At 35.3% G+C, this 24,348-nt stretch overlaps 1 protein-coding gene across 2 annotated transcripts in view; it reads left to right on the forward strand.

The window, feature by feature from the left end:
* LOC132548278 (uncharacterized) overlaps window positions 1-24,348 on the forward strand; it is a 43,517-nt gene that overhangs the window by 12,570 nt on the left and 6,599 nt on the right. For both annotated transcript variants that reach the window (XM_060212130.1, XM_060212131.1), the window contains exons 3-6: window positions 14,270-14,889; window positions 20,294-20,399; window positions 22,777-22,868; window positions 23,407-23,553. In XM_060212130.1, the coding sequence (XP_060068113.1) occupies window positions 14,270-14,889; window positions 20,294-20,399; window positions 22,777-22,868; window positions 23,407-23,553 (965 nt within the window). The remainder of the gene's footprint in view (window positions 1-14,269; window positions 14,890-20,293; window positions 20,400-22,776; window positions 22,869-23,406; window positions 23,554-24,348) is intronic.

Raw genomic sequence — 24,348 nt, forward strand, 5'->3', positions numbered from 1 at the left:
TAACACAATAACTCCATCTATTGTATTTCAAGTTATGATATCTACACAGACATATTATTGTGTTCTGACAGCTACTAACACATGATCAGTGCTAAGATTTGTCAAAATCAACTCAATGACTGTCTGCAGATAACCTGTACATGGACCTACACTGCATCTGGGCTGCAGTATTAGTTAAGACATTAAAAGGTGTAAAAAGACCATAATAGAAGGATCCAGGATATCTAACAGAGATATAGTTTGGTGCGACCTTATTCCTGTAGTTGTGCACAGGCGAGGGATAAATCTGACTTGTAATGTTGTGTCATCGATCAATGCAAGCGTGTCCTCCAATTTCTTAAACAAAGCAGTTCAATTCTGAAACCTCGCAAGTCCCTCGACTGAAGCACTATATCAGCTGTGAAAAAGACTTACTGGAGCATTACTAGAGATTGCTATTACATAGGCAACAGAAATTTCATAGTTAAAAATTTTCAATATTTTAATACACAACATAATAGTGTGGAGACTGATGTGTCACAATCCTAATTCTTAAGAGTTTTATTTCGTAAAGTCGACAATGTACTGGAGGTTATCTGTAAACCAAGTGGTCCTGCAAATTTAAATATAATTAAAAACAAATTGTGAGTTTCCTTAGTCATACCTGGATCAGGAAAACTTGGATTTTTTGGAGATGGTATTTTTTTGACTGAGTCAGCGATATACTCTGATTGTGTGCATTGGTAGAAGGATTACCAGAACCCAGACAGAAGGGGATGTTGGTTTCGCTGCCGGCAGAGTACCCAGGAACAATGATTGGAGTTGATGGTAATTTGATAATGACACATGTGCAGTTCACACACATTTGTACTGCTGGGTAAATTGGTTCTATAGCTAATATAATAATTGTATAAAATTGGAATAAAGTTGGAAAGGACAGTTAATACAGTAATACATAAATTACATTAGTATAAACATACGGGAGCCTACAAAAGCTTATACAATATTACATACCTGGTATGTAAATCACATGCATATGAAGGATGGAGGTAGACTAGTATGCCACTAATATGATTACATAAAATTACATGCATATGCAGTACACATATTAAGGAGCAGTATGCCACTAATATGATTATACAATTGTATACATAAAATCGTAGAAATAATAGGGGAGGGGAGTAATGCCACTTAAATATGATTATAACTATAAAATTATACAGATTTATGTTGGAATGGGGAAACTTACAGCTGAATACTACAACACTCGTGACATGGAGGGGTTACAGTCAATAAGATCATATACATATAACTATCCATTGTGAGATGGGAAGGGGTGGATCCAGAATGTGTTTGTACACTCATAAAATTACACACAAATATATGAGATTCTAGGGTTACACAACGAGATTTGAGGGTTCCCAGACAGATGTTTCAGTGAATATGATTGTATGTAAATTAATTAATACAAACATGTAAGGGTTGTAGAGTTAACAAACTCCGGAGCATCTGGTGCTTTTCGACTTTGGTAAGGAGGCATAGATACAGCTGCACTTTATTGATGGCTGGCTGACTTTTTATGAGGCATACCCAATTTTTTTCATTTGCCAAGAAATTGCAATGGAACATTTCCACAGATTGACCTAGATAACTATATGTGGTGGCCCTTAAGTGCTGACACAGTACTAGAATGTATTTCATATTAAGTGGGTTAGAAGTTCCCGTTTCCTGAAATGTAGATGAAGAACTTAAGTCAATATCTTGAATAAATGATGGAAATCACACTGTACAAATATTGCAGAGTGATTTACTTCTAAGTAAAACACAGTGAAGTTTAACAAAGATCTGTCTTTACGTCATATACATTTATTTGTTACAGCATAAAGTGCTGAATTTAAAAAAAATTCAATTTTTGATATGTCTATCGAAAATATTTAAGTATTATGGTATGTGTTGTCTGTCCTTCTATCAGAAATGTTGATTTGTTGAAGATCACTTCCCATTGTTTTTGACCAATTGGTTTTTAAATTTTGTAGGCATATTCACCATGATATGATGTTTTGGTTCTATTTGGAAGAGTTACTAGCCTTTATTTGCTAATTATTTTAATCTTGATCGCAGACCTCCTCTCTCAGATTTCAGTTGATCATTTAAATATTTCATCAAGAATTACTGGATTGTTATCTACATTAGTCTCAGTCTTGTATATAGTACATCCAATATAAGGTTCTAGTGACATCATAGATACGGTGCTTGGTGATTGGTTATTTCTGTGGTGTAAAAGTTCCCCTTACTCTACCATTGTAAACTGACTACCAGCCCCGAAGTTAAATACCCGCACCATTTGTCTACTAGTTTATCTCCCCTTCCTCTGAAACCAGATCTGTCAAAGTAAATTTATGAGACCAATTTTTCTATTAATGACATATTCTGAGACAGGCAATTTTAGAGACCAGGGTGGCATGTATTTTGGAGATAAATTCACATGTGACTGAATATATGATATTTCTTTGTTACATTTTCAACCTTATAGTAAGGTATGAAATATATTCTTCGTTTAGTGATTGGTAGATGATTCTAAACTGTACACTATGTAAGGTAAATATAGTGACTTTTAGTCAGAGTTTAGTAGCAGTGGTGGTCTTATTACATTTATTAATAGTAATTAGGACAGGTTTTATAACATGTATAAACTGTACTGTAAACATAAACACTATTCTTACAGTGTGATAGCCTATTAGAGAAGTGCTAGAGAAGCTTGGTGATTCATTGTCAAAAGAAGATGGAAATTTCAACATTATATTTCACTGAATGCATTGATATCACATGGTATTGGTTAAAAGAATATCTTTTGAGTATTGATCTGAAGGCATCTTGATATGGTCAAGGCTAGTCAATGTCTACAGTATACATACTGTGTAATGCAGTGTTCTGTGTGAAATTCTGTCCGTAATGTAATTACAAACCAGGTTATTATCAGTTGTGGGGAACAGTACCTCCCTAGGGGTTTATAATACAATGTGTCTGCCTCATTACTAATCTACACTCAGGGACCGTAATGACATTGTTAGGGTGGTCAGTCCACAGGAGGCTTGCATGCCTAGAGTATTGATGAGGTAGATAAAAAGGTCATTTATCCTGGTGGTGTGAGTCATGCTGGACACAGGTAGACAATGCCTATCTAAGCTCCTGTACAGGTGTATTGATCAAGGATACACAAACACTTCCTGATTATATAGTACCACCTGAGAAATGATGATACCAGCAAGATTTATGTCCCGCTTAGCTCTATATACAGCATCACCTGAGAAGTGATGATACCAGCAAGACATGTGTCCAGGTTAGCTCATTATACAGTACCACCTGAGAAATGAAGACACCAGCAAGATATGTGCCTGGGGTAATTAGTTTGTCAATCCATTATTTGTATGGACCAGACCTTTGTATACTCAGATACATGTATGCTGAAGTGAAGTGTAAGTCACTAGTACTTTGAGCTGCAGGGTCAGACCTTCTGTCTTCAGCTTGATACTCTTATATCACTTGTCATTATTAGCTCACCAGACCAAATGACACTGAATTGAGAGGCTTTTACTGTTGTGCAGTGTTTGTCCTTCTGCCTGGCATTTTCTGTTCAAACAACTTCTCAATACTATTCAAAAGACCCAAATGCTTCTATTGGGTCTGTGAGTATAAAAATGATGAACATGGTACATGTATTAATGTAGTTCTGATTCATTGTCATGATGTGTTAAAATGTCTCTCAAGCAGACTGTTTTAGTTTAGTTCAGAATTTGATAAGAGGGGACTATGGGATGAATTTTTAAGTTAAGACTTTGATTAGGGAGGCTAAGAGATGAAATCATGACTATATTTTTGCCAATTTAGTAGTGATAAATGTAACCTATTGTGATGTAACCTATTGTGATGGTTGTAAGCATGGAAATTGAGCCTGATTCCATTAATAACCATGCCCAGGATCATTGAACAACCTCAGAGAGGTTAAATTGCTGTTCTGTATATGTAATACTATTACTACTTTACTAAATGTCTTCAGGTAATTGACTTGAGCAGGATAAACCCATACTTTGGTGAAATATGAAATTTTCAGGGGGCATTATGTTAATGTCTTTATTTATAGAGCAGGGAATCCTTTGTGTATGTGTCAATATAATAAGGCTTATTTAATCAAAGCTTTACTGAAATGTTTGCTAGAAATCATTAAGTATAACTTTAGTATCATAATGTTAATATACATCTTGCTGATTGATACAATACTGCAATATTATCTGACACACATGAAAACTTCCCTGTTGATTTAGAAAAACTAACAGTGAATTAGTTATACACTTTACTAGCCCATATAAGATTAGTGATATCTATGACGAATCTTTAAACAGCCAAGTTGAATTATTCAATAACTTTAAAGAAAGTTTGTTTATATACCGGTATGACTAATGGTCCTGGCTGTGTAGATATTTAGATTTCAATCCATATGGTTTTGATATGCAAGCTGTTTGAAATGATATGAATCATACTAAACTGTTTGTGACTTTTTCCTGTTACATGTCACAGAGTTCACTGTGAGGGCTATGCACAGCTGTCAATTTAAGTTTCATACCTATAAACATAAATACTGTCCATTATTTGTTTTCCTTATTAACATATCTGTCAATGTGCTTTATGTTTCATATAGACATTGTACCATCTGGCAATGTAATGTCAGTAAAGTCCAGCAATTCTCCATAAAACTCCACCAGAATCTCATGGGATGCTCCATTAGTCTGATCCAGAAATGTCCAGCAATCCTCCGTTTAACTCCGAAAGAACGTCCAGCAATCCTCCATTAGTCTGATCCAGCAATGTCCAGCAATCCTCCATTAATATCCTCCAGCAATGTCCAGCAATCCGCCATTAATATCCTCCAGCAATTTCCAGCAATCCTCCATTAATCTCCCCCAACAATGTCCAGCAATCCTCCATTAATATCCTCCAGCAACGTCCAGCAATCCTCCGTTAATCTCCTCCAGCAATGCCAAACTATGCTCCATTAGTCTGCTAGAAATCCTTGACCAACATAAGTCTCTGTTGGCCATTCTTGACCAACATCATCTCCCGACTGTTTCAGTCTGTAACCACCTTCCATGCCACTGATGCTCACTCATAAGACTGCACTCTACCCTCTGTCTGCCCATCTCATCATCTTCCTCAGATGTGTAGCTCCTGCTAAAAATGTTTTTGCAGCTGCAGTACTAGTGGTTTGACCAGCTGATGAGGTTGTATCAACACAGGCAGGGTGATGAGGGGGTGTCAGGATTGTAGCCACTCTTACAATCAGTCTGCATTCTTATAAGGCAGGTTTATACAGTGTATTGTGTTTAAGATACTACACAAGGAACAAGGAGATGATATACATTTAAGCTCATATTTAGAGTGACAGGTCAGTATTCCAGTGAATTACAATGTCCTGCTATTACCAGTATGTTAAGTGGGAAACATCACATGTACTAATTATGAGAAATTATAGTTTTCGCAGTAGTTTATTAGTTAATGTTTAAACAATATTTAACATTAAGTTGTTCATCCAATCCTTGTGTACAAAATATTATCATATACACTTTGAATCAAACTATTTTCAAACTGTTTTGTAAATTTTGATAAAATTAAATGATATCAAATTAATTCAAAGATTCAAAGTAATTAGAATGTTGTTTTAAGCTTTGTCTTTGTTTCCAAAATGTAATCAGAGACCAATGTGTTTGTAAAGGAGTCAGTACATTGTTTTGGAAAGGTCAGATTTATTTCAGTTTCATTAAAATAAAGATATGTGCCACTCATGTTTGTAAGTTGTATAGGACCAGCTGTATAGTTCTGTAACACAGAGTACAGGAACTGGAGCAGTATATGGTGGCTGTCAGTGTGAGTTACAGGGTCAATGCTGGAATGTAGACTTTGTGGGAGGTGGGGAATTTTTTTGTTAGGGATTGTCAGCCATCACATATGGTACCTAATGTAGATAATAAATATATTTTGTGTTTGCCTTCTCACAGATTATGTTTTGTGATAATTTTCTTGTTACGTGGAAATATGGGTAAAAACAAAAATCTTGTTTTATATTAAATCTGGTTTGATATCTCTTGTAATTACTAAAGGCCTATCAGTTTGAGTTTCATTAAAACATTAAATTTTAGAAGTAATTATGATTATAATATTCCCCCCCCCTCCCCTGCTTATGTTTTATTTTTTCCATATTCAATTAATTTTTGTACTGTAATTGACCCAAACATGATCTGTTGAAAGATATTGATGAAAGTTTACTCTGAACTGTGTTGATGCAGGAGTCCATATTAATATTTTTGTCTTTGAACATTCAATGCACTTCCAAAACTATAATAATCAGCTGTGTTTTCTAAAACTTTGTTTATTATTAATGATTATGTGGACAATTGTATAAGAGGATTTTGTAAATAGGCTTAAATTTGGGTCATGAAAAGTGAGACAACAAAAGTATTGTGTTCAAAAAGTCTGTAAGAAAATTGTCTCATTGTGTTGTGTAGAGGTCTGCACTCTGATGAAACATATCATCTGTAAAGTAGTTTTAAAATTCAATATATAACAATGAGCTTTCAGATCAAAGTATTTAATTTCATGCATTTTTTGTAGTACATTCTAAGTTTTGATATATAGCTATGATGACGAAGTCATGAGCTGGGAGTAATTTGTTCTCTAGCTAATATGTGTGCTATGTAGACAGATACCTGCGGTATTACATATTACGTAGCAGATTGTTATTATGTCAGTCAAGTGAGCAAAATATTAGGTAATTTTTCATAAGCAAAGACCAGGAAATGTGGTTAGGATTCATTTCCCCCTAATTATATAAACCAAGGTCTTTACAATTTCATGTTGTGTATTTTCATACACATCCCATATTTGCCTTGGTTGTAGAACAAAATTAAAAATTGATAGGTGAAAATATGTTTATGAAATGTCTCTACTGATTTGTGCTCATAGAATGGCAGAATCATGGATTTTATCATTCAGTAATGTACTGGTGTATAAGAAAATCAGTAAGTCACTGGGAAATGTTGAAGTTGTTACTATTGTATATGGTATGAAAATCAATTAAAGAAATCCCACCAGGTTTTAGCATCTGAATTTACAAAAAAAGTTTGAAATACCTTCTCAAAAAGGTCTGAAGACAACACCAATTGAATTCCTGTGCTGTTTAATACTGATCATGCATGACACACATAGAGGTCACAGGAGTCCAAAGTAAATGAAAGGACAGGAACAGCATGTTTAAATACAAATTAATGAGGAGATCCCAATGGAGGTGTTGCCCTTTCTTCTACATTTCAGATCAATTACTTCATTCGATTTTAGATATTTCAGAGAGCAATAAATTGGTGACTGGAGTTTTATTAATCAAGGGCTTATCAAATTGCATGGACAATTTCTATAATAATTGTTTTGCTACATTGAAATAACTTAATTAGGAAGACTTACTTTGGAGATATATTTCATCATTCCAAGTGAATGAAATAGTTGATACCTTAACTTGTGAAGATTATTTTTATCAGTGCTGGGCTTCTAAATGGAAAAAAAGAACCAGTGTAATGATGTGAATGTAAAAACTTACCCTGTTAACTAGAAAGCCACATTTTTGATGTCCATAGCCGCCACCCTGTTAACTAGAAAGCCACATCTTTTGATGTCCATAGTCGCCACCCAACTTCCTTTGATGGCCACGGTGGCACTATTGTAATAGCGACAGACAATAACTGCTTCAGATGCCCTGGCAAAGCATCAAATTGGTAGTTGATTGGCCACGTTAATTACGATTTTATCAGAGGACCAATCTCATTTGCGAAAGTGCATATACTTGTTTCACAGTGGTAATTCACAGGAATTTGGGGTCAATACAATATATCTCATATTATCTGTCTTGGCATGCACCAAATGTTGATTTGCAAGCTCCTTCAGCAACCTCCTACTTATGTGGTGTGAGGTTAAGCTCCAAAGGTGTCTGCATTAATGGATTTTGTGTGAGTTGTCTTAAATATTTGTTCTTTCATCAATCAGTGTTAGATAGAAAGATTTCTATTTTATCAATCAGTTTTATATAAAAATCTGAAATCAAAATCCTGATGATGCTTGAAGATGTATTCGTGATTATTCATATCATAGCCTGGGGATTTAGGCAAACAGAATCACTGCCTCGCTGACATCAAGTCTTTTTCTCAGTATATGTTTTACACACCAACTGAAGCCTAAGACTTTACTGTACTTTTTTCATTTGTCCAGTCTCTGAAAACAAAGTCTGTTCTTGTTCCAGATGTTATATGTCACCATGATAGATCTCTAAAACAGCCCAAAAAATGTTCAAGTCCATTATGAATACTCTGTAGTTTTCTGTAAACTAAAGAAATGGAAACTTTATACAGTAAGTTGTGATATTGAAAGTTTTCTCCAGGTTTGTTTTGAAGAAAAACAAGTTTAGACCTTAATACATTCAAGTAGAAGTATGGTTATATGGCTGTGCTTGTATGTGTGATGGATTGATCTCTCAAGAGACCCTCATTTAACCTGTGTAAACATGTCACAATTACTTACAATAACACTTGTGAAGGTTTGCCCCTGTTGACCAGTACTGGTATTGATGTATGGCTGGTTGTGTATTGAGTCCAGTGTTTGTCTACATACAGGTTTGGTTACAGTAACTATTTCCATATTGAACAGACACCAAGGGAGGTAATCTTACTTTGTGGTAATTCAGATTAATCGTAGAGAATCACATTAATATATTGAGAAGATGAAGAACATATTTTATCAATGCACTAATGCTTTATTTGGATCTTTTGTATTTGCAATCCTGTACCTGAATTACCTAGTTCATTTGAACCCATAATAGCTTTTATGTAATGATTTTGTATCATTAGCTCGTAAATCAAACTGATTTGATTTCTTAAGTACACTTTTTCAGGACACAAAGAAATTTGATCCAGCAATCTAAGTCTTATATGTCAAAATTTCAGTCCATCCATCAGTTTTTAAGGGGCTGTGATAGCTCAGTCTGTATTGTGTTGGCCTATAGCTATGCAACCTAACAGGTGATAATCCATATATTCTGGAACTTTGGATAGTGTAGCAAAAGGGGAGATTATTCTTCGGAAAAATTGACAATTGGGACTATGCTCAGGGCAAGGTTTATCGGTGGATGTAATCCATTGTCATGCTGCATTGGACTGAAGCGACTATACTCATTTTTTCTTAGATTGGTCAACTCCCTAAGTTCTCAGCTGATTCTAAATAAGGGGACATTACTCTCCTCAGGGGATGAGATAATTCCCAATGGATGGAAAAAAATGATGGTCAGATCAATGTTGATATTGCGATGTACTCACTGTATTAGGTCACCAGGGAAAAAATACTGCACACTATTGATTAAAATGAGAGAAAAAATCGTCAGAGCACATGAATTGTCTGGTGATGGATTTACAAGTGGAATCTGGTAGTGTGTACTGAGAAACCAGCCACACAACTTGTCTCCGAGCAGAGCTAGGAGTCTACATGCAGCAGGTTTCCCCAGCTCTAGAGCTACTGGTGGATGGGTTGTAAGGGGACTATAAAGGAACTATATTGGGGGTCCTAAGATAAGTGTGAGGACCCCCAAGTTACAAAGCTGTGTGAGATATACTGCTCTGACGGTTATAATACCCAACACAAGTGTGGCTGGTGTCTGGTGTGTCAGTGTGATGTAACTGTCATGACCATTTTTCCATCTGGTAGAGGAATCCATGAATTTATTCTCAGGATCCACACACAACTGATCATAATGAGCACACATCATATGTGTTTCTTTGGACCATGGTACTGTACACATTTGTATGGAGTGCCAGTACACTTGTCCATTGTGTGTAGCTAGGTACATTTGTAATTGACACATGTGTAGGTACATGTGTGCATAGTCTTAAATGTTTAATGAGATGTCTTTAAAACAGATATTTTGTGATGAAAATTTAAATGCTGGTGTGGACTAAAACCTTGACAGGTTCAAGTGTGGTATTCATTACTGGAGCATTTGGATAGAAAAAAGTGTCAAAGACATGCTATTTAAATGTTAATTATGTCATCATGAGCTTTCACAGTGAATACAGGATGGAAACTGTAGGAGAGAGAATTATGCTCCAGACTTAAACCATCAGTAAAATAACATTCTGTAGCAAGGTGATTACCATGTGTATTTGTTGTAAACTATAGTTGTGGTGTGACAGTACAGCACCACATGTGGTTCTAAGCCTTGCTAGATTTGAACCAGCACTCATGTGGAGCTGTTGGCTGGAAATATACCGGTACAAATTATGTACCAGTAAGTATGGTAAGTTTTTTGTAAAATTTTATAAGACAGTATTGTAAACACAGTCAGGGTAAAAAAGGCAGACAGTCACTTTTTACTGTTTTGTCTATGAACAGGTCTATAAATGTAGCATATCACTCGGAAGTATTTATCCTATAGGGAAGTTTCGTGAAGAACATACCTAGTACATTTTCTTAATATAGTAGAAATTAGCTCAGACAAATACCTATAGGTGTACAGGATTACTCTGATTGTTAGATATATCATTATCTCACTATCTACATATATATTTAATTGAAATATCTGTAGATTCGTCTATTACATTTTGAGGTTGTTGGTGAGCATGACTTTCTCTTTGCCAAGAAATATCTAATAATGACTATATAACTTTCATTTTTACTGTACTACTAGATGGACGAGATTCCTTGTGTAATCCCCACATAATGCTTAGACTGCATGTGTATATTATGATACTGTGGGTGTTTGTTTGCTTCATTACAAGGTGTGTTTTCAGGAAATTGATTATAGGATTAGCTGTAGATGATTCACCCTGTAGCGTACGACAGTAAGTGGCAGAAATCTCACAAGATGATTCACCAATATATATATATATATACATTTGGTAAACTTCATCCATTGATGCTAAAATAGACTCACTGGTCATGATAAATATTACATATTGATATTTTTCTGGTATATTATGTATCCATTCATGTTAACTGTCCATCTAACCAGCATGCCAACGAGTTAAAAATCTTTACACTATAAATAGATCACAGATAACTTGTCACTGGTTCATATTAAGGCATTGGTTTTCAGTTAAGGTTTTGTGCAAGCCTTGTTTTAGTAGATAATTTATTATTTGTAATAAGCCGTACTAACATTTTGTATAGTTGTAACAGGTCTATTTATCACTAAGCTATGTAGTTTTCCCTTGTTAAGTGAAGTATGGATCATAAATCTAAGGGAAATTCAATGAAAAAAAAACTGAAATTGATGATTTGTGATCCTTTTAAATGTCCATCATTTCTCTTATTCTCGATTACATCCTCCCTACACCATTGATGCAGAGGTAAAGATGGATGTTAAGTTATCATACATATGAAAAATGTCAAACTTGTTTTATTTGAGTCCTGGACTCTTCATTTTCCTGTGGTGCTCATTGAAATTTTTAGGGCCCAACATCTTTTATTAATGGGACTAAGTACCGTGTTTGTATGGATCCCATAGTGTCAACATGCCTGAAGATTAAATTCTCTGACCTGATCAACAGCAGACATATTGTGGAGAGGCCAAGCAACACTACATTATGTGACAGATGACTGTCCTATTGTGATATCAAATGAGGTAGCTCCTGCAGATATTACAAGGAGATGTCATTTCAAATGACCCTGGTTGTTCACATTAGGCAATAAGCAAACAAACTTTTTAAGAAAGTATTTTCCTTATTTGTTATTGTGGAAAGATTTATTGACCAGCAGTGACATTTGTAGTCTTCATTTACTTTGTCCATCAATATTCTGAGCAAGCAATTAAAGTTATTTAGACAGAAGCAATAGGTAAAAAGGGACATAACTTACAGCTCTTTGGTGTATTAAAAAGCACAATGTACTTCGCAAGGTAAGAAGGAATGGTTGATGCTGTGACATACATTCAAGAGTTTTTCCATTCCTGGCTCTATATCAAAATGTCATGTTTGATGTTGATGTTGTTTGCTGACATATAATGGGAAACATAAGCTGCAGCCAAGCTATATAGGTCAATGCTGTTATGTTCAATACCAGTTAATGTATGTTCTTCCTCAAGAATACTCCAATTTAAACCATCTCATAAAAAAGTCTAATTGAAATAATTTTTCAAAGAAGTATTCTTGTTTCTGATTTGACTACATCAAGCAGTTTCTATAATTAAAAAGGTCAAATTTTCAAGGTCATGTTGTGAAATCAGACTACCCCGCTGTCATTTAGGAGTGAAACAGGGATCATATCAACAGAGAAGGGAGAGATTATAAAGTTGGCAAAACTTCCTAGAAATAATGCTGGTTCATAATTTAATTATATGGTCTGTGTATGTTTAGGCTTGTTGGAGGAATCCAGCCTCTATAATGATGACGGACTGTTGTACTACTGCCAACTCGTGACTTGTGGGGTGATGGTCAGTCTATTATTGTTGTATGTTTGTATATTTTTACTTTAGACTGATACATATACAGATGATAGGATGATGTTTACATGTGCTAAAAAGAGGTGTATCTGATGAGAAACAGACATGATGGGTTGGGTGAGGTGGATCCAAGTTGAATGGGGAGGGTTGATTTTATTTTGGTCAAGGATGTCTCCTGAAGCAACCAGCTAAACCTGTTAGAAGTACTGTCCTAGGTATTAGTGATTCTATCTGTAAATCAATTAATCAGCAGTATTTCACAATAGTTATTAGCACAGATTCCTGTTTGCCTGTTGGAATTTGATCTGTTTGATCTTTCAGTTTTTTATGAATCAAACAGATGATGGCTAGGTGTGATAGAACACCACACACATAAAATCTAACATATGCCATACTCTACATGATTTTAGAGTTGTGATAAAATAAGTCAGGTTATGTTAATTGTTGGGATCAAACAAGATCTGGTGCCAGGGTGTCTCTCATTGTTACTTCATTACTTACTGCAGCCCTAATATCATCTCATAATTCATCCTCATTGTCTCCACTTACTGACAATTACCAGTTTCTTCACCTGGTGTAATCAATGGTTCAATAGCTCTATACAACTATCTTCTCATCTTGATTTATTATGTAACATCCCAGATCAAAGTTAACTATGTATTGGAATAATGCTGGTAGCAATTTGATCAACTGAAACTTTAGTGATCTCTATAGAAAAACACAATAATAATGTAAGTCCCAATCAGGGAATACTTACATATTACATTTCAGGATATATTATAGTTGGCACTATAGGTGCTACAGATCAGAAAACATAAACAAAATCTGTACAGCTATCCCTTGTCTTTAATAACAAAAATGTACCCCTGTATTGTAAACACACAGCATTATCAAGAATGACAGAAATAAAATTGGTCTTGATCAAATCATAGAAGGAAGTGTGGAGAGGTTGTGAGTGATTGTACTGTAACCTCTGAAATTTCGAGGATGAAAAGAAAGAATTAACTAAAAAAAAAAAAAGACTGCCAAGAAGTGGAACTCTTCTTTTGATGCTGTATAAATTATATAACCCTGTAAAACCTTAACAGTTAAAAAATATAAAATAGTGCATAAATATGTATCCAGATATTAAAGCTGTTTGATGTAATAAGTTGTTTGAAAAAGTACAACATCAGATGTTGTCAAGGAAGATAAGTACATGTTAAGGTATTCCTACAAGTTACTTCTGAAATAAAACAGCCTTGGAAAGCAAAACTGAAGCCACCTGCACCATGAAGCATTAAACATGATAAGGAGATTAACCTCCATCAGCAGCCACTTTAATTATTCATTCTGCTGACAATCTTATTTGTGTTTCAATACTGGATGTCGTGACAAAAAATCAGATAAAGTACTGTTATGATAAACACAGTGTATACTTAGTGTGAGACTTATGTGTTGATAGTTAGTCTTGGCTGAATCAAATTTTATGTCTTGGATTTTCTGATATTTCTCACTGTAGGGTTAGATACATATTTTTCTCCTTCAAGTTACAGTTATCTGAAATATTTGGCATAGTGAGCTAGTATGTCTTACAGACTGCTACTAACCAAAATCTTGGCTCCTGATGTTGAATAGACTTAGTGGGTTTATACTCAGTTTGTGAGCACATTGCATGACAAGAGTGCTTCATTCCATGATCTGGTTTACAGTTATCTTCATCTTTGCTTATTTCTCCCACCTGGACTTGTGAAGTCAATATTTAATATTTTTTTCATTTCATTTTAGTGAGTGAACCATCACTTAGTACGACTGATGCAGTCGATGGCCACATAGGACACCATGGAGATAATCTCTTGACCTTGACCTCAGAAAGACCCCTAAGTCCGCTAGCAGCCAGCACGCCAGCAATTCCTGCAGTAAAGTCGGGACGGCGCACACAGAGCGAGCCAACACACGACAATGGACTTAACATCAGCAGCATGCCGAAGCTTGCAGACAGTGGTGATCTCCCCTTACAGGAGTGTACTAAATCACCTTCATATTTAAAACTGAGTTGTGCAGTGAGTGGATACGGTAAATACAGTCAATACTCATCCTACCGCGACATTGAGAAACGGTCCCCATATTCTAGCGTGTCCTCGTCACGGTCAGACTTGCTGTCGCCTGACACAATGCCTGTGACAAAAGTTACTTCCCCTGATGGGCGAAGGACTAGTAGTGAGCGTGGATATGAATTTGGATTAATTTCACCACAACCTCTGTCTGTGACATCATCACTTGGTAGCCATGGTGACCTACCTAACGGAGAGGATTTGTGTAATGGGGTGTCAAACGGGGATTGCAATGGAATGGAAAATGGACATGGTTTATCAAATGAGAATTATCCAACTGGAGACCCCAAACTGGTAAGGCTCACATGACAACACACATGTATGGGACATATCATGCCAGACTTCTGTAAGTAGGTCATATGAAAATCAGTTCCCAAACTAGGTCAGCTGCTGTAGGATCCAGTATCATTGTATGACTATCTTCATTATTTATAGAGTTATTTAAAGCTCACTAAAAATTTGAGACTGTTATACCTGTGTCATGAAGAGACTGAGAGCATTATTTATAGACTTTGCCCTGTCTGTGTCCATCACATACAGATTGAAGGGATCCTGCCTTAGGTAAAACATTGTGTTTTGCTTTTGGTCTCTTTCTCTGTCAGTTATTGCTGATTTTTTTAGGTTGAATCTAACAGCCCAGTAGTTTTAGAAAAAAATGTGACATCAGACAAATGTGATTTCCTGGCTTCCGTTCATTACATAAACCATGGCCAGGAATAGCAGATCAACTCTAAATCAGTGCTCCATGTTATTGGATTGTTTCAAAATCAAAATTTTTTTCTCTTCCAAATTGAATTAATTTCTCATCTTGATAGCCATAGGAGTTCATTTGAGCTGAGTAATTGCTTTAGATTCAATTCAAATGCACAAGGATACGCAAATAAATGAGGCCATTGGCCAAATTTTTCGCAATCAATGTATCAGTTAAAAAATATATGGGCTAGTTTTCCAAGAATGATGAGTCATAAAAAACAGTTCGCTTTTAACTTTAGCGTGATAATGGTATATGCAGCTCTAGGTAGAGATGGTATCTTTCTTAATCAATGTATACATCAGCATATTAATGTTAGCAATGATAACTAAAATACATTATTATATATCACAATTACCAATATATAATTTAGTATCCTACCGGTGTGTACATCTATATACGTAATTCCCTTGTGGGTGTAGCTGATTTACTTTCAGTGACAAGAGGAGAAAGCCTCCTTATAGATGTGTTTATAACATCAATGATTCAGGGCCTGTGAATGATTTATCACTCTCAAATCATTATTATATTGTTATGTCTCTGCTATTTAGGTCAGAATACCCCTGGTATGTACAGGTCAGCAACTTTGTTACAGTAGACTATTTTCATGGTACATATATAATTAATTTACCTCCTATACAGAAGGTGATCAGTTCATTGGTTGGCGTTGTTGTATGGAAGTCTGTGTTAAATGTCCTTCTATGAATATATATTGATGGTCAATGACATAAAATTTGGTATTAGATAGTCTTCTATATCAGCTAGCTGGCCAATATAGGAGATCACAGACCTGTCAACACTAGTAACTTATCAGGGGCTTCTAGTCATCTTCATGCTCAGAAAAATGTAACTAAAATAAATCCTTTTCATCAGCTAACATGAAGACAAACACAGTTTTATTTTATTTATATCAGTACAGTCAGTGCATGAGATTCTTACTTTCGTCAAAATTTCAATAGGTTTACGATTTTATTAGAAATCTAACAAGGCTTAATCTGACTTTTATTACTGGAAATGAAAGCAATACTGATTTATATGCATTTGCAAGCTTAAAATCATGCACTGTTGTCTTACCATTTTGCATTTCAAAATCTACATATAATGTTCATACTGAAAGAAAAAAAGAAAAAACAACCCAAATGAATCAAACTACAAATATCATTTTTTGACTGATATTGTGTTTCAAAGCTGACATGGCTGATCATGAGCCATGATAACAAGAAGCCTGATCTGCCCTGTGTTATCTGTAGGTACATTGATCTACTAGACACATTTCACAGATAAGGTCAAATATGTCAACTATGTAACTGAATCAGTCTTGTATGTATACCACAGACCTACATCATACACAAGCAGCCAAATCCTAGATCTTCATAAATTCTGTCAAACATTCAAAAGTTTGGGAACTCCTTGTAATATGTAAAATATTGAACTAAATTGAATAATTAAACATTTTAGAATAGTCATTCCGACTCTGATATTCAGCCTTTCTTCTGGATTTGTCACCTTACATAAAACAAAAGTTTGAAAAGGACTGATTCTCATACAACAAGAGAATCTGATCTGATAGCAGGAAAAGTAATATAATACAAAAGGAATTAAAACAACCATTTTTTAAATAATTTGTTTGACCCTGAACATTTGGCACCGACCATATTGTACTAGCTACTAGTTTACCTGCAAGGTAGATATTATTCAGACCAGCGCCTACAAAACACCACAATGTATAGAAGCCGGGCTCAACCACTCAGTCCTTACTGTAAAGTTCAATCACACTTATATTTCTTGATGTGTAGCCAAAAATAGTTGTATGGGAAATTAACTCTAGCACCAGGGATCTGACACTTCAGCCAATTTTCAAGTATTCTTCAGGAAAAAATTTGAATTCACTGTATTTATTGTTCAAATGGTTTCAGCAATGTACATTCAATTAGTGTGAGGCCCACTTTGGGAGCAATGGGCGTTGATTACAGGTCTACATTCAGTAAGATAAAGTCGCACGATATTATCTGGGGACTGTGTGCAGTGCATGTGAATGGTATACATTTTTCGTGTGACTTTGTGTAACAGATTTAATATGCTTGTTTACTCCCAATACTTTGTAGGTATATTGTACATACAGATTACATGTCCATATGATATATACTAGGGTGTTGTTTTATCATTCTGCTTGGCTTTGAACATGTTTTTTTATAAACAGAACAACAAACCCATCCCTATAATATAAATTGAAAATCACAAGTACACTATCCATATATATTATGTTACACCTTCTGTTCACTGTGATCATTGTTCTGGGATACAGGTGTTTACAGATAATTTCAAATTACAGGGTTTGCATTAGTCAATCTCAAGTATGTGCATCCCAGTGTTGTATCAATTGTGAAACTTTTCATCACTCAAATACCCTTGTGATATACACCCCCTGGTCCATATTATTGCCATATGAACACATGATAATGAAATGATGACATACCATATTATTGAAACTTTTAGTAAAGAGCCAGGGTGATCAGGAATGCCATGAAAAAGCATGTTTTTCTCTATATTCCGAAAAATAATTGATCATGTTATAGAAAAGATCCTCACATCATTTCCATTTTATCAACTGTGATGTATGTGTAGGTGTATGAAACTTAGTATTAGTTTTTTCATTTCAAGAGTTTCTGGTGAGCTATCATTAAAAATTTGTGATGAATTTCATCAATCACATCAAAAAGTGTATATGACATCAAGTAAGTGCTGTTACCATAAAATATGAAACATACTATTGTTGGACCTAAAATTTCCTTGAGTAATTCTCATCTGGTATATATACTTTATCGCCATAATTTTCAGGTTTCGGTTGAGTCATAAGTAGATTTTCTGCGATTGTGATTTGACCTGACCATTTCATACCTATACATATGTTGGCTTTAACAGGAAAGGTATTGTTATGTTGAAGTTTTCACACACCTTCATCAGACAATGCACAAACGCCAGGACTTAGTCATTTAAGTTTAGATCTGATATATAACCTTTACACCAGCTCACCTTTGGTATTTACATATATGTACATATAGAATAAAAATTAATTCTTTGCAGATGAATAAATAAAATAACAAAACACAAGTCTGTGCCTGTATATATTAAACAAATACATATATTGTAACTTGAAATACATTTGCATCAAAAGCTATGTCTGATAATTGAAAATGATATTAGTTCATGTGATTTTTGACTACATGATTAAGCTTTTGTGTATAATTACCAACACATGTTTATTCTGTAAGGAAATTATACAGTGATGGTATTTTTACAATGATATACATCCATACTAAACATTCCAGATCGTTTTTTTGGTTTATAGATTGATTTTCTGACCATTATTAAAAGATAGGCATAAAAAGCATCCTCAACATGTGTAGAGAATTCGTATAGTTTGTAACAAGTATAATCAATTTTGACAGAAAGCTTTTTCCTGTTTCATCTTCCTCTCTAGGGAATTCTTCTCTATGGAATTCAACATCTCCAGCCATGTGTATACATTGTCATGTACCAATAAACTCTATTGTGATGGTTATTATTGATTTTCCGTGGCAACAAAGCATTGACTGACCATATGTTAGTAGGGTAATATAGACTGTTGTTATACAGTATGGCCTCTACAACATTGAAATGATCAGTTAGCTCTATATTATTCCTTGATAAAGATGATAGCATAATATGTTTCAAATTTTTTTTTTTTTTGTAATCAGAATTTATTAAGTACTGATTAATTTGGAATAATGATGAAAACTTCTACAAATGGGTTAAATCAAATTGAAAACTGGTATACATTTTTAAAGCACAACTGTTAGAAGTTGAAAATCATATACAGAAGTATATGTACATACTGAGTATCATTCCTTATAGTGTAGAGTGGGTTACAGTACTGAGTATCATTCCTTATAGTGTAGAGTGGGTTATAGTACTGAGTATCATTCCTTATAGTGTAGAGTGGGTTATAGTGCTGAGTATCATTCCTTATAGTGTAGAGTGGGTTATAGTGCTGAGTATCATTCCTTATAGTGTAGAGTGGGTTATAGTACTGAGTATCATTCCTTATAGTGTAGAGTGTGTTACAGTACTGAGTATCATTCCTTATAGTGTAGAGTGGGTTACAGTACTGAGTATCATTCCTTATAGTGTAGAGTGGGTTACAGTACTGAGTATCATTCCTTATAGTGTAGAGTGGGTTACAGTGTGAGTATCATTCCTTATAGTGTAGAGTGGGTTATAGTACTGAGTATCATTCCTTATAGTGTAGAGTGTGTTACAGTGTGAGTTACTTATAGTGTAGAGTATTGAGTATCATTCCTTATAGTGTAAAGTGTGTTACAGTACTGAGTATCATTCCTTATAGTGTAGAGTGGGTTACAGTGCTGAGTATCATTCCTTATAGTGTAGAGTGTGTTACAGTATGAGTATCATTCCTTATAGTGTAGAGTGGGTTACAGTACTGAGTATCATTCCTTATAGTGTAGAGTGGGTTACAGTGCTGAGTATCATTCCTTATAGTGTAGAGTGTGTTACAGTACTGAGTATCATTCCTTATATTGTTGAGTGGGTTACAGTGCTGAGTATCATTCCTTATAGTGTAGAGTTGGTTATAGTACTGAGTATCATTCCTTATAGTGTAGAGTGTGTTACAGTATTGAGTATCATTCCTTATACTGTAAAGTGTGTTACAGTACTGAGTATCATTCCTTATAGTGTAGAGTTGGTTACAGTGCTGAGTATCATTCCTTATAGTGTAGAGTGGGTTACAGTACTGAGTATCATTCCTTATAGTGTAGAGTGTGTTACAGTGCTGAGTATCATTCCTTATACTGTAGAGTGTGTTACAGTATTGAGTATCATTCCTTATAGTGTAGATCTGCATTGCTACTACTTTTCAACATTTGTTTAATTTTTTTTCACTTACAGGATGGGGCATATTTCCTGCGATTGACAGAATTGGAAAAGAACAGTCTTTCATCCCACTGTGCACATGTGGAGGTGGATCTGCAATGTGATGAGGTTCCAGAGGAAGGTAATGAGTGGTGTATAGACCTTATAAATACTGACTAATATCATAGTTATCCTGTAATAAGCCCAGGGAGTCCATTTACCCAGATCAGAGTTCAAAGCAAGAGAAGGAACAGCAGCAAAAAGATATTGTTTGGCTTATATAAATAATAACTTGATTATCAGAAATTTAAGAATAAATTTTCAATATACATTTTGTAATAAGGAAAGGCATTAAGTAACAAATCGAGATAAAAGCATGTGTATCTTAGTCCTTCCTAGCCCAAGGATTTAAATTCTTATCAGTATACATCTGTGAAGTGTTCTCTATTCAAAGGTAATTTTTCTTTAAATTGCTGAGAAATACATACTTGTATCTCGGAACATAGTGGTTTGTCGATGTGATAAACCTTCACATCACAGCAATGTTTGAGGTTCGTTCAAATATGGGAGATAACTCTACCATAATATAGTACTTGAGTGTTTCTCTTAAATGTTATGTTATACACAAGTTAGCTCTTTTTTAAATGCCTTATCTTTTTACATATTACTTCTGACATAGAGTTGGGGAGCTCAGGGTGTTACTTCAAGTCAGGGAGAAGTTCAGGGGCCAAACTCATGACTTGACACCAGAGGAAAATCAAAGAAACAAACTTCCACATAAACTCAGCTTACTTAAAGTCATTGGAAATTCTGATCTTAAGTCAGGGAAAGGTCCCAGGGGTAAACACATGTCCTCTGGCTTAGAGTCCTGGAGAAGATCAGGGGCCTGATACATCACCTCTGACTCAAAGTCAGGTGAAAACCCAAGGGGTAAACACATGTCCTCTGGCTTAGAGTCCTGGAGAAGATCAGGGGCCTGATACATCACCTCTGACTCAAAGTCAGGTGAAAACCCAAGGGGTAAACACATGTCCTCTGGCTTAGAGTCCTGGAGAAGATCAGGGGCCTGATACATCACCTCTGACTCAGGGGAAAAACCCAAGGGGTAAACACATGTCCTCTGGCTTAGAGTCCTGGAGAAGATCAGGGGCCTGATACATCACCTCTGACTCAGGGGAAAAACCCAAGGGGTAAACACATGTCCTCTGGCTTAGAGTCCTGGAGAAGATCAGGGGCCTGATACATCACCTCTGACTCAGGGGAAAACCCAAGGGGTAAACACATGTCCTCTGGCTTAGAGTCCTGGAGAAGATCAGGGGCCTGATACATCACCTCTGACTCAAAGTCAAGTGAAAACCCAAGGGGTAAACACATGTCCTCTGGCTTAGAGTCCTGGAGAAGATCAGGGGCCTGATACATCACCTCTGACTCAGGGGAAAACCCAAGGGGCAAACACATGTCCTCTGGCTTAGAGTCCTGGAGAAGATCAGGGGCCTGATACATCACCTCTGACTCAGGGGAAAACCCAGGGGGAAAACACATGTCCTCTGGCTTAGAGTCCTGGAGAAGATCAGGGGCCTGATACATCACCTCTGACTCAAAGTCAGGTGAAAACCCAAGGGGTAAACACATGTCCTCTGGCTTAGAGTCCTGGAGAAGATCAGGGGCCTGATACATCACCTCTGACTCAGGGAAAACCCAGGGGGAAAACATTTAACCTGCAACTTGAAATCAAGGGACAGGCTTCATTACAGGACAATGTAAAATCATTTTTCAATAGAATAAAAGTTCTTATAAAACAACAAGTAGAAGATTTGATTGTTAAGTTACAATCTCATACACTATGTACTTAAGTGCTGGTATGCTTCACGCTGGTCATATGTCTGATGAAGGTGACTGTTTTGTCATCAAAATGTCACATTGAAATCTTTTCCAGGAAAAATGCACTTCAACCTCTCTAGTTAACCTTTCAGTTTCATCCTGTTGTGATAAAATCTGTGATTTTCCAAGCTGTAATTTTATATACAGGATTCACACAGCTAAGTGATTTTATGAAAAATGATGCTACTTAACATTGAATCTGATAGCTTTTCCTTATGTGAAGTTAATATGAACACTATAGGTTTTATGATACAGATCTTAAAAATGTAAATGATCCTTAGGTGAAAAGTTAAATGTCGTATAGGAGGTCCAGCACCTCCGCCTAGATGTCAATAACCTTGAATAAGAAAATTGATAACCTGGTTTACATCCCTGTCCTATGTACTACAAGTAAAGTCAACCTTTTTAATTTGTTTCTCAGGCTGATGGGTGTTCTTGACAGATTGAAATTTAATCATTGTATTTTTTAAATGATATCCTATCATTAGACTGCAATCTATCAGGAGCCTGTACTTGATAATTCTCAGTGGTATCTGTAATTCAACAGAATTTGTTTCGCCTGTATTGATGCTACAAATTTAGATGTCATTGTTCATGTAAGTAAACCCTATGCTAATTTTCCTCTGTTCAATTTTCAGTAAGAGGCAAGATCCGGGCAGCCATAGGGAAAGCTAACCTGCTTGTTGACCAGAAATGTAAACAGTTCCAGGAACTTTGTAGTGAACACATAGTAAGTGTGTTGTAGTGAACATATAGTGAATGTATACTAATTCACTGAATTCCTACATGTATTAATTTGAAACAGGATATTATTGAGATCAGATTTCTCAATTCAAAATAAAGATAGTCAGTAAACCTTGTTCTTTTCTTATCATTAAAAAAAGGTGATCAAGCTAGAACATTTTCATAATAGTTATTTAATTTCTTTAAGTCATTCAAAATAAATTCCTAAATTGTATTCTCCCAGTGAAAGGTGTTATACAGGTATTACACAGAGGTAGAAGTTTACTCTGTCATTCCTACGGTTCTTATGTCGCCTTGTCCTGGCCATATCTTCATAAACTCATCAACAGGGTTTTGCTGTCTCAGATTTGGTCACTTGCCCAATATTATACACTACTTATTATTTCGTTTTGTAAATGATATTTGATTGTTTTGAACTGAGGGACTTTGTTTTGTTGGCAATACACTGAAAGAGTCTGTGATAATCACAATTAAAGATCAAACCGTGAATTTTTTGTTAAATTCAATTTTTTTTTGTTCAACAGGAGCCATCTGCAGATAGGAAACTTCTAAAAGTGGAGGACCTCCAGGGATTCTGGGATATGATAAAACTCCAAATTGACAGTGTGTACCGGATGTTTGCTGAAATTGAATTATCAAGACAAAATGGCTGGAAGGAGCTGAATGCCCATGTAATTATATAGGGACAGTGTGCATTATATGATTATTGTAGAAATAAGGATTTTTTTGCAAATTTATTCTTTGAAAACTTAAAATTTTGTGTTTTGAAATAGAAAAACAGCAGAACCAGCACTCTTCATGTTTTAAATAATGGAAATGTTATTGGATGGACACTCTGCAGTATTCAATAGATATTCTCATAATGTGAGGAATATGATATTAGGCTAAGTTTTATTTTGGGAGACACCATGATGACATGTACTTTAAATGATATTTGTTCTTTTTTGCCGTTTTTACATCTCGTATTTAAGAGACAACCTCTGGTGTAGGTGTGTGATAGTTCATTCGTGATCTGTCTTGTTGTTTCGTTATTGATACCTCTATGGCAGTCCCTCCTATTGTTAGAACTTTTTTATATTCATTTTTAATCTAGCTACTACTGATGAAGTTATCCTGCTATCCAGTGTTTTGTGATAGCTTCTCCACTGCTGTTGATGTGAAACTCATATAAGATATGCTTCCAATTATCTTGGTGTATAACAGACTTTCGTGTTTCAATAGAAACATTGAATATTTTATTGCTAATTATGACATCTTGTTGATCAATTTGAAAAACATAAATCACATGTTGACAAGGAATAATTCTTGATTTCTTTAATTTAAAACATTCTGTCAATATTTCAGAGATATTAACCAATCTGCATTAACTGTTATCAAATAGATATCCTAGAAATATGAGAAGTGACTAGTTATATGGTTGCTACAGCCGGATTGGAGTATGTGGCTGCTGCAGTCTTATTTCTGAT

This window comes from Ylistrum balloti, unplaced genomic scaffold (genome assembly GCF_031769215.1).
Source record: "Ylistrum balloti isolate Yb309-2 unplaced genomic scaffold, AGI_CSIRO_Ybal_v1 Utg370006, whole genome shotgun sequence".
In the NCBI taxonomy this organism is placed as follows: domain Eukaryota; kingdom Metazoa; phylum Mollusca; class Bivalvia; order Pectinida; family Pectinidae; genus Ylistrum; species Ylistrum balloti.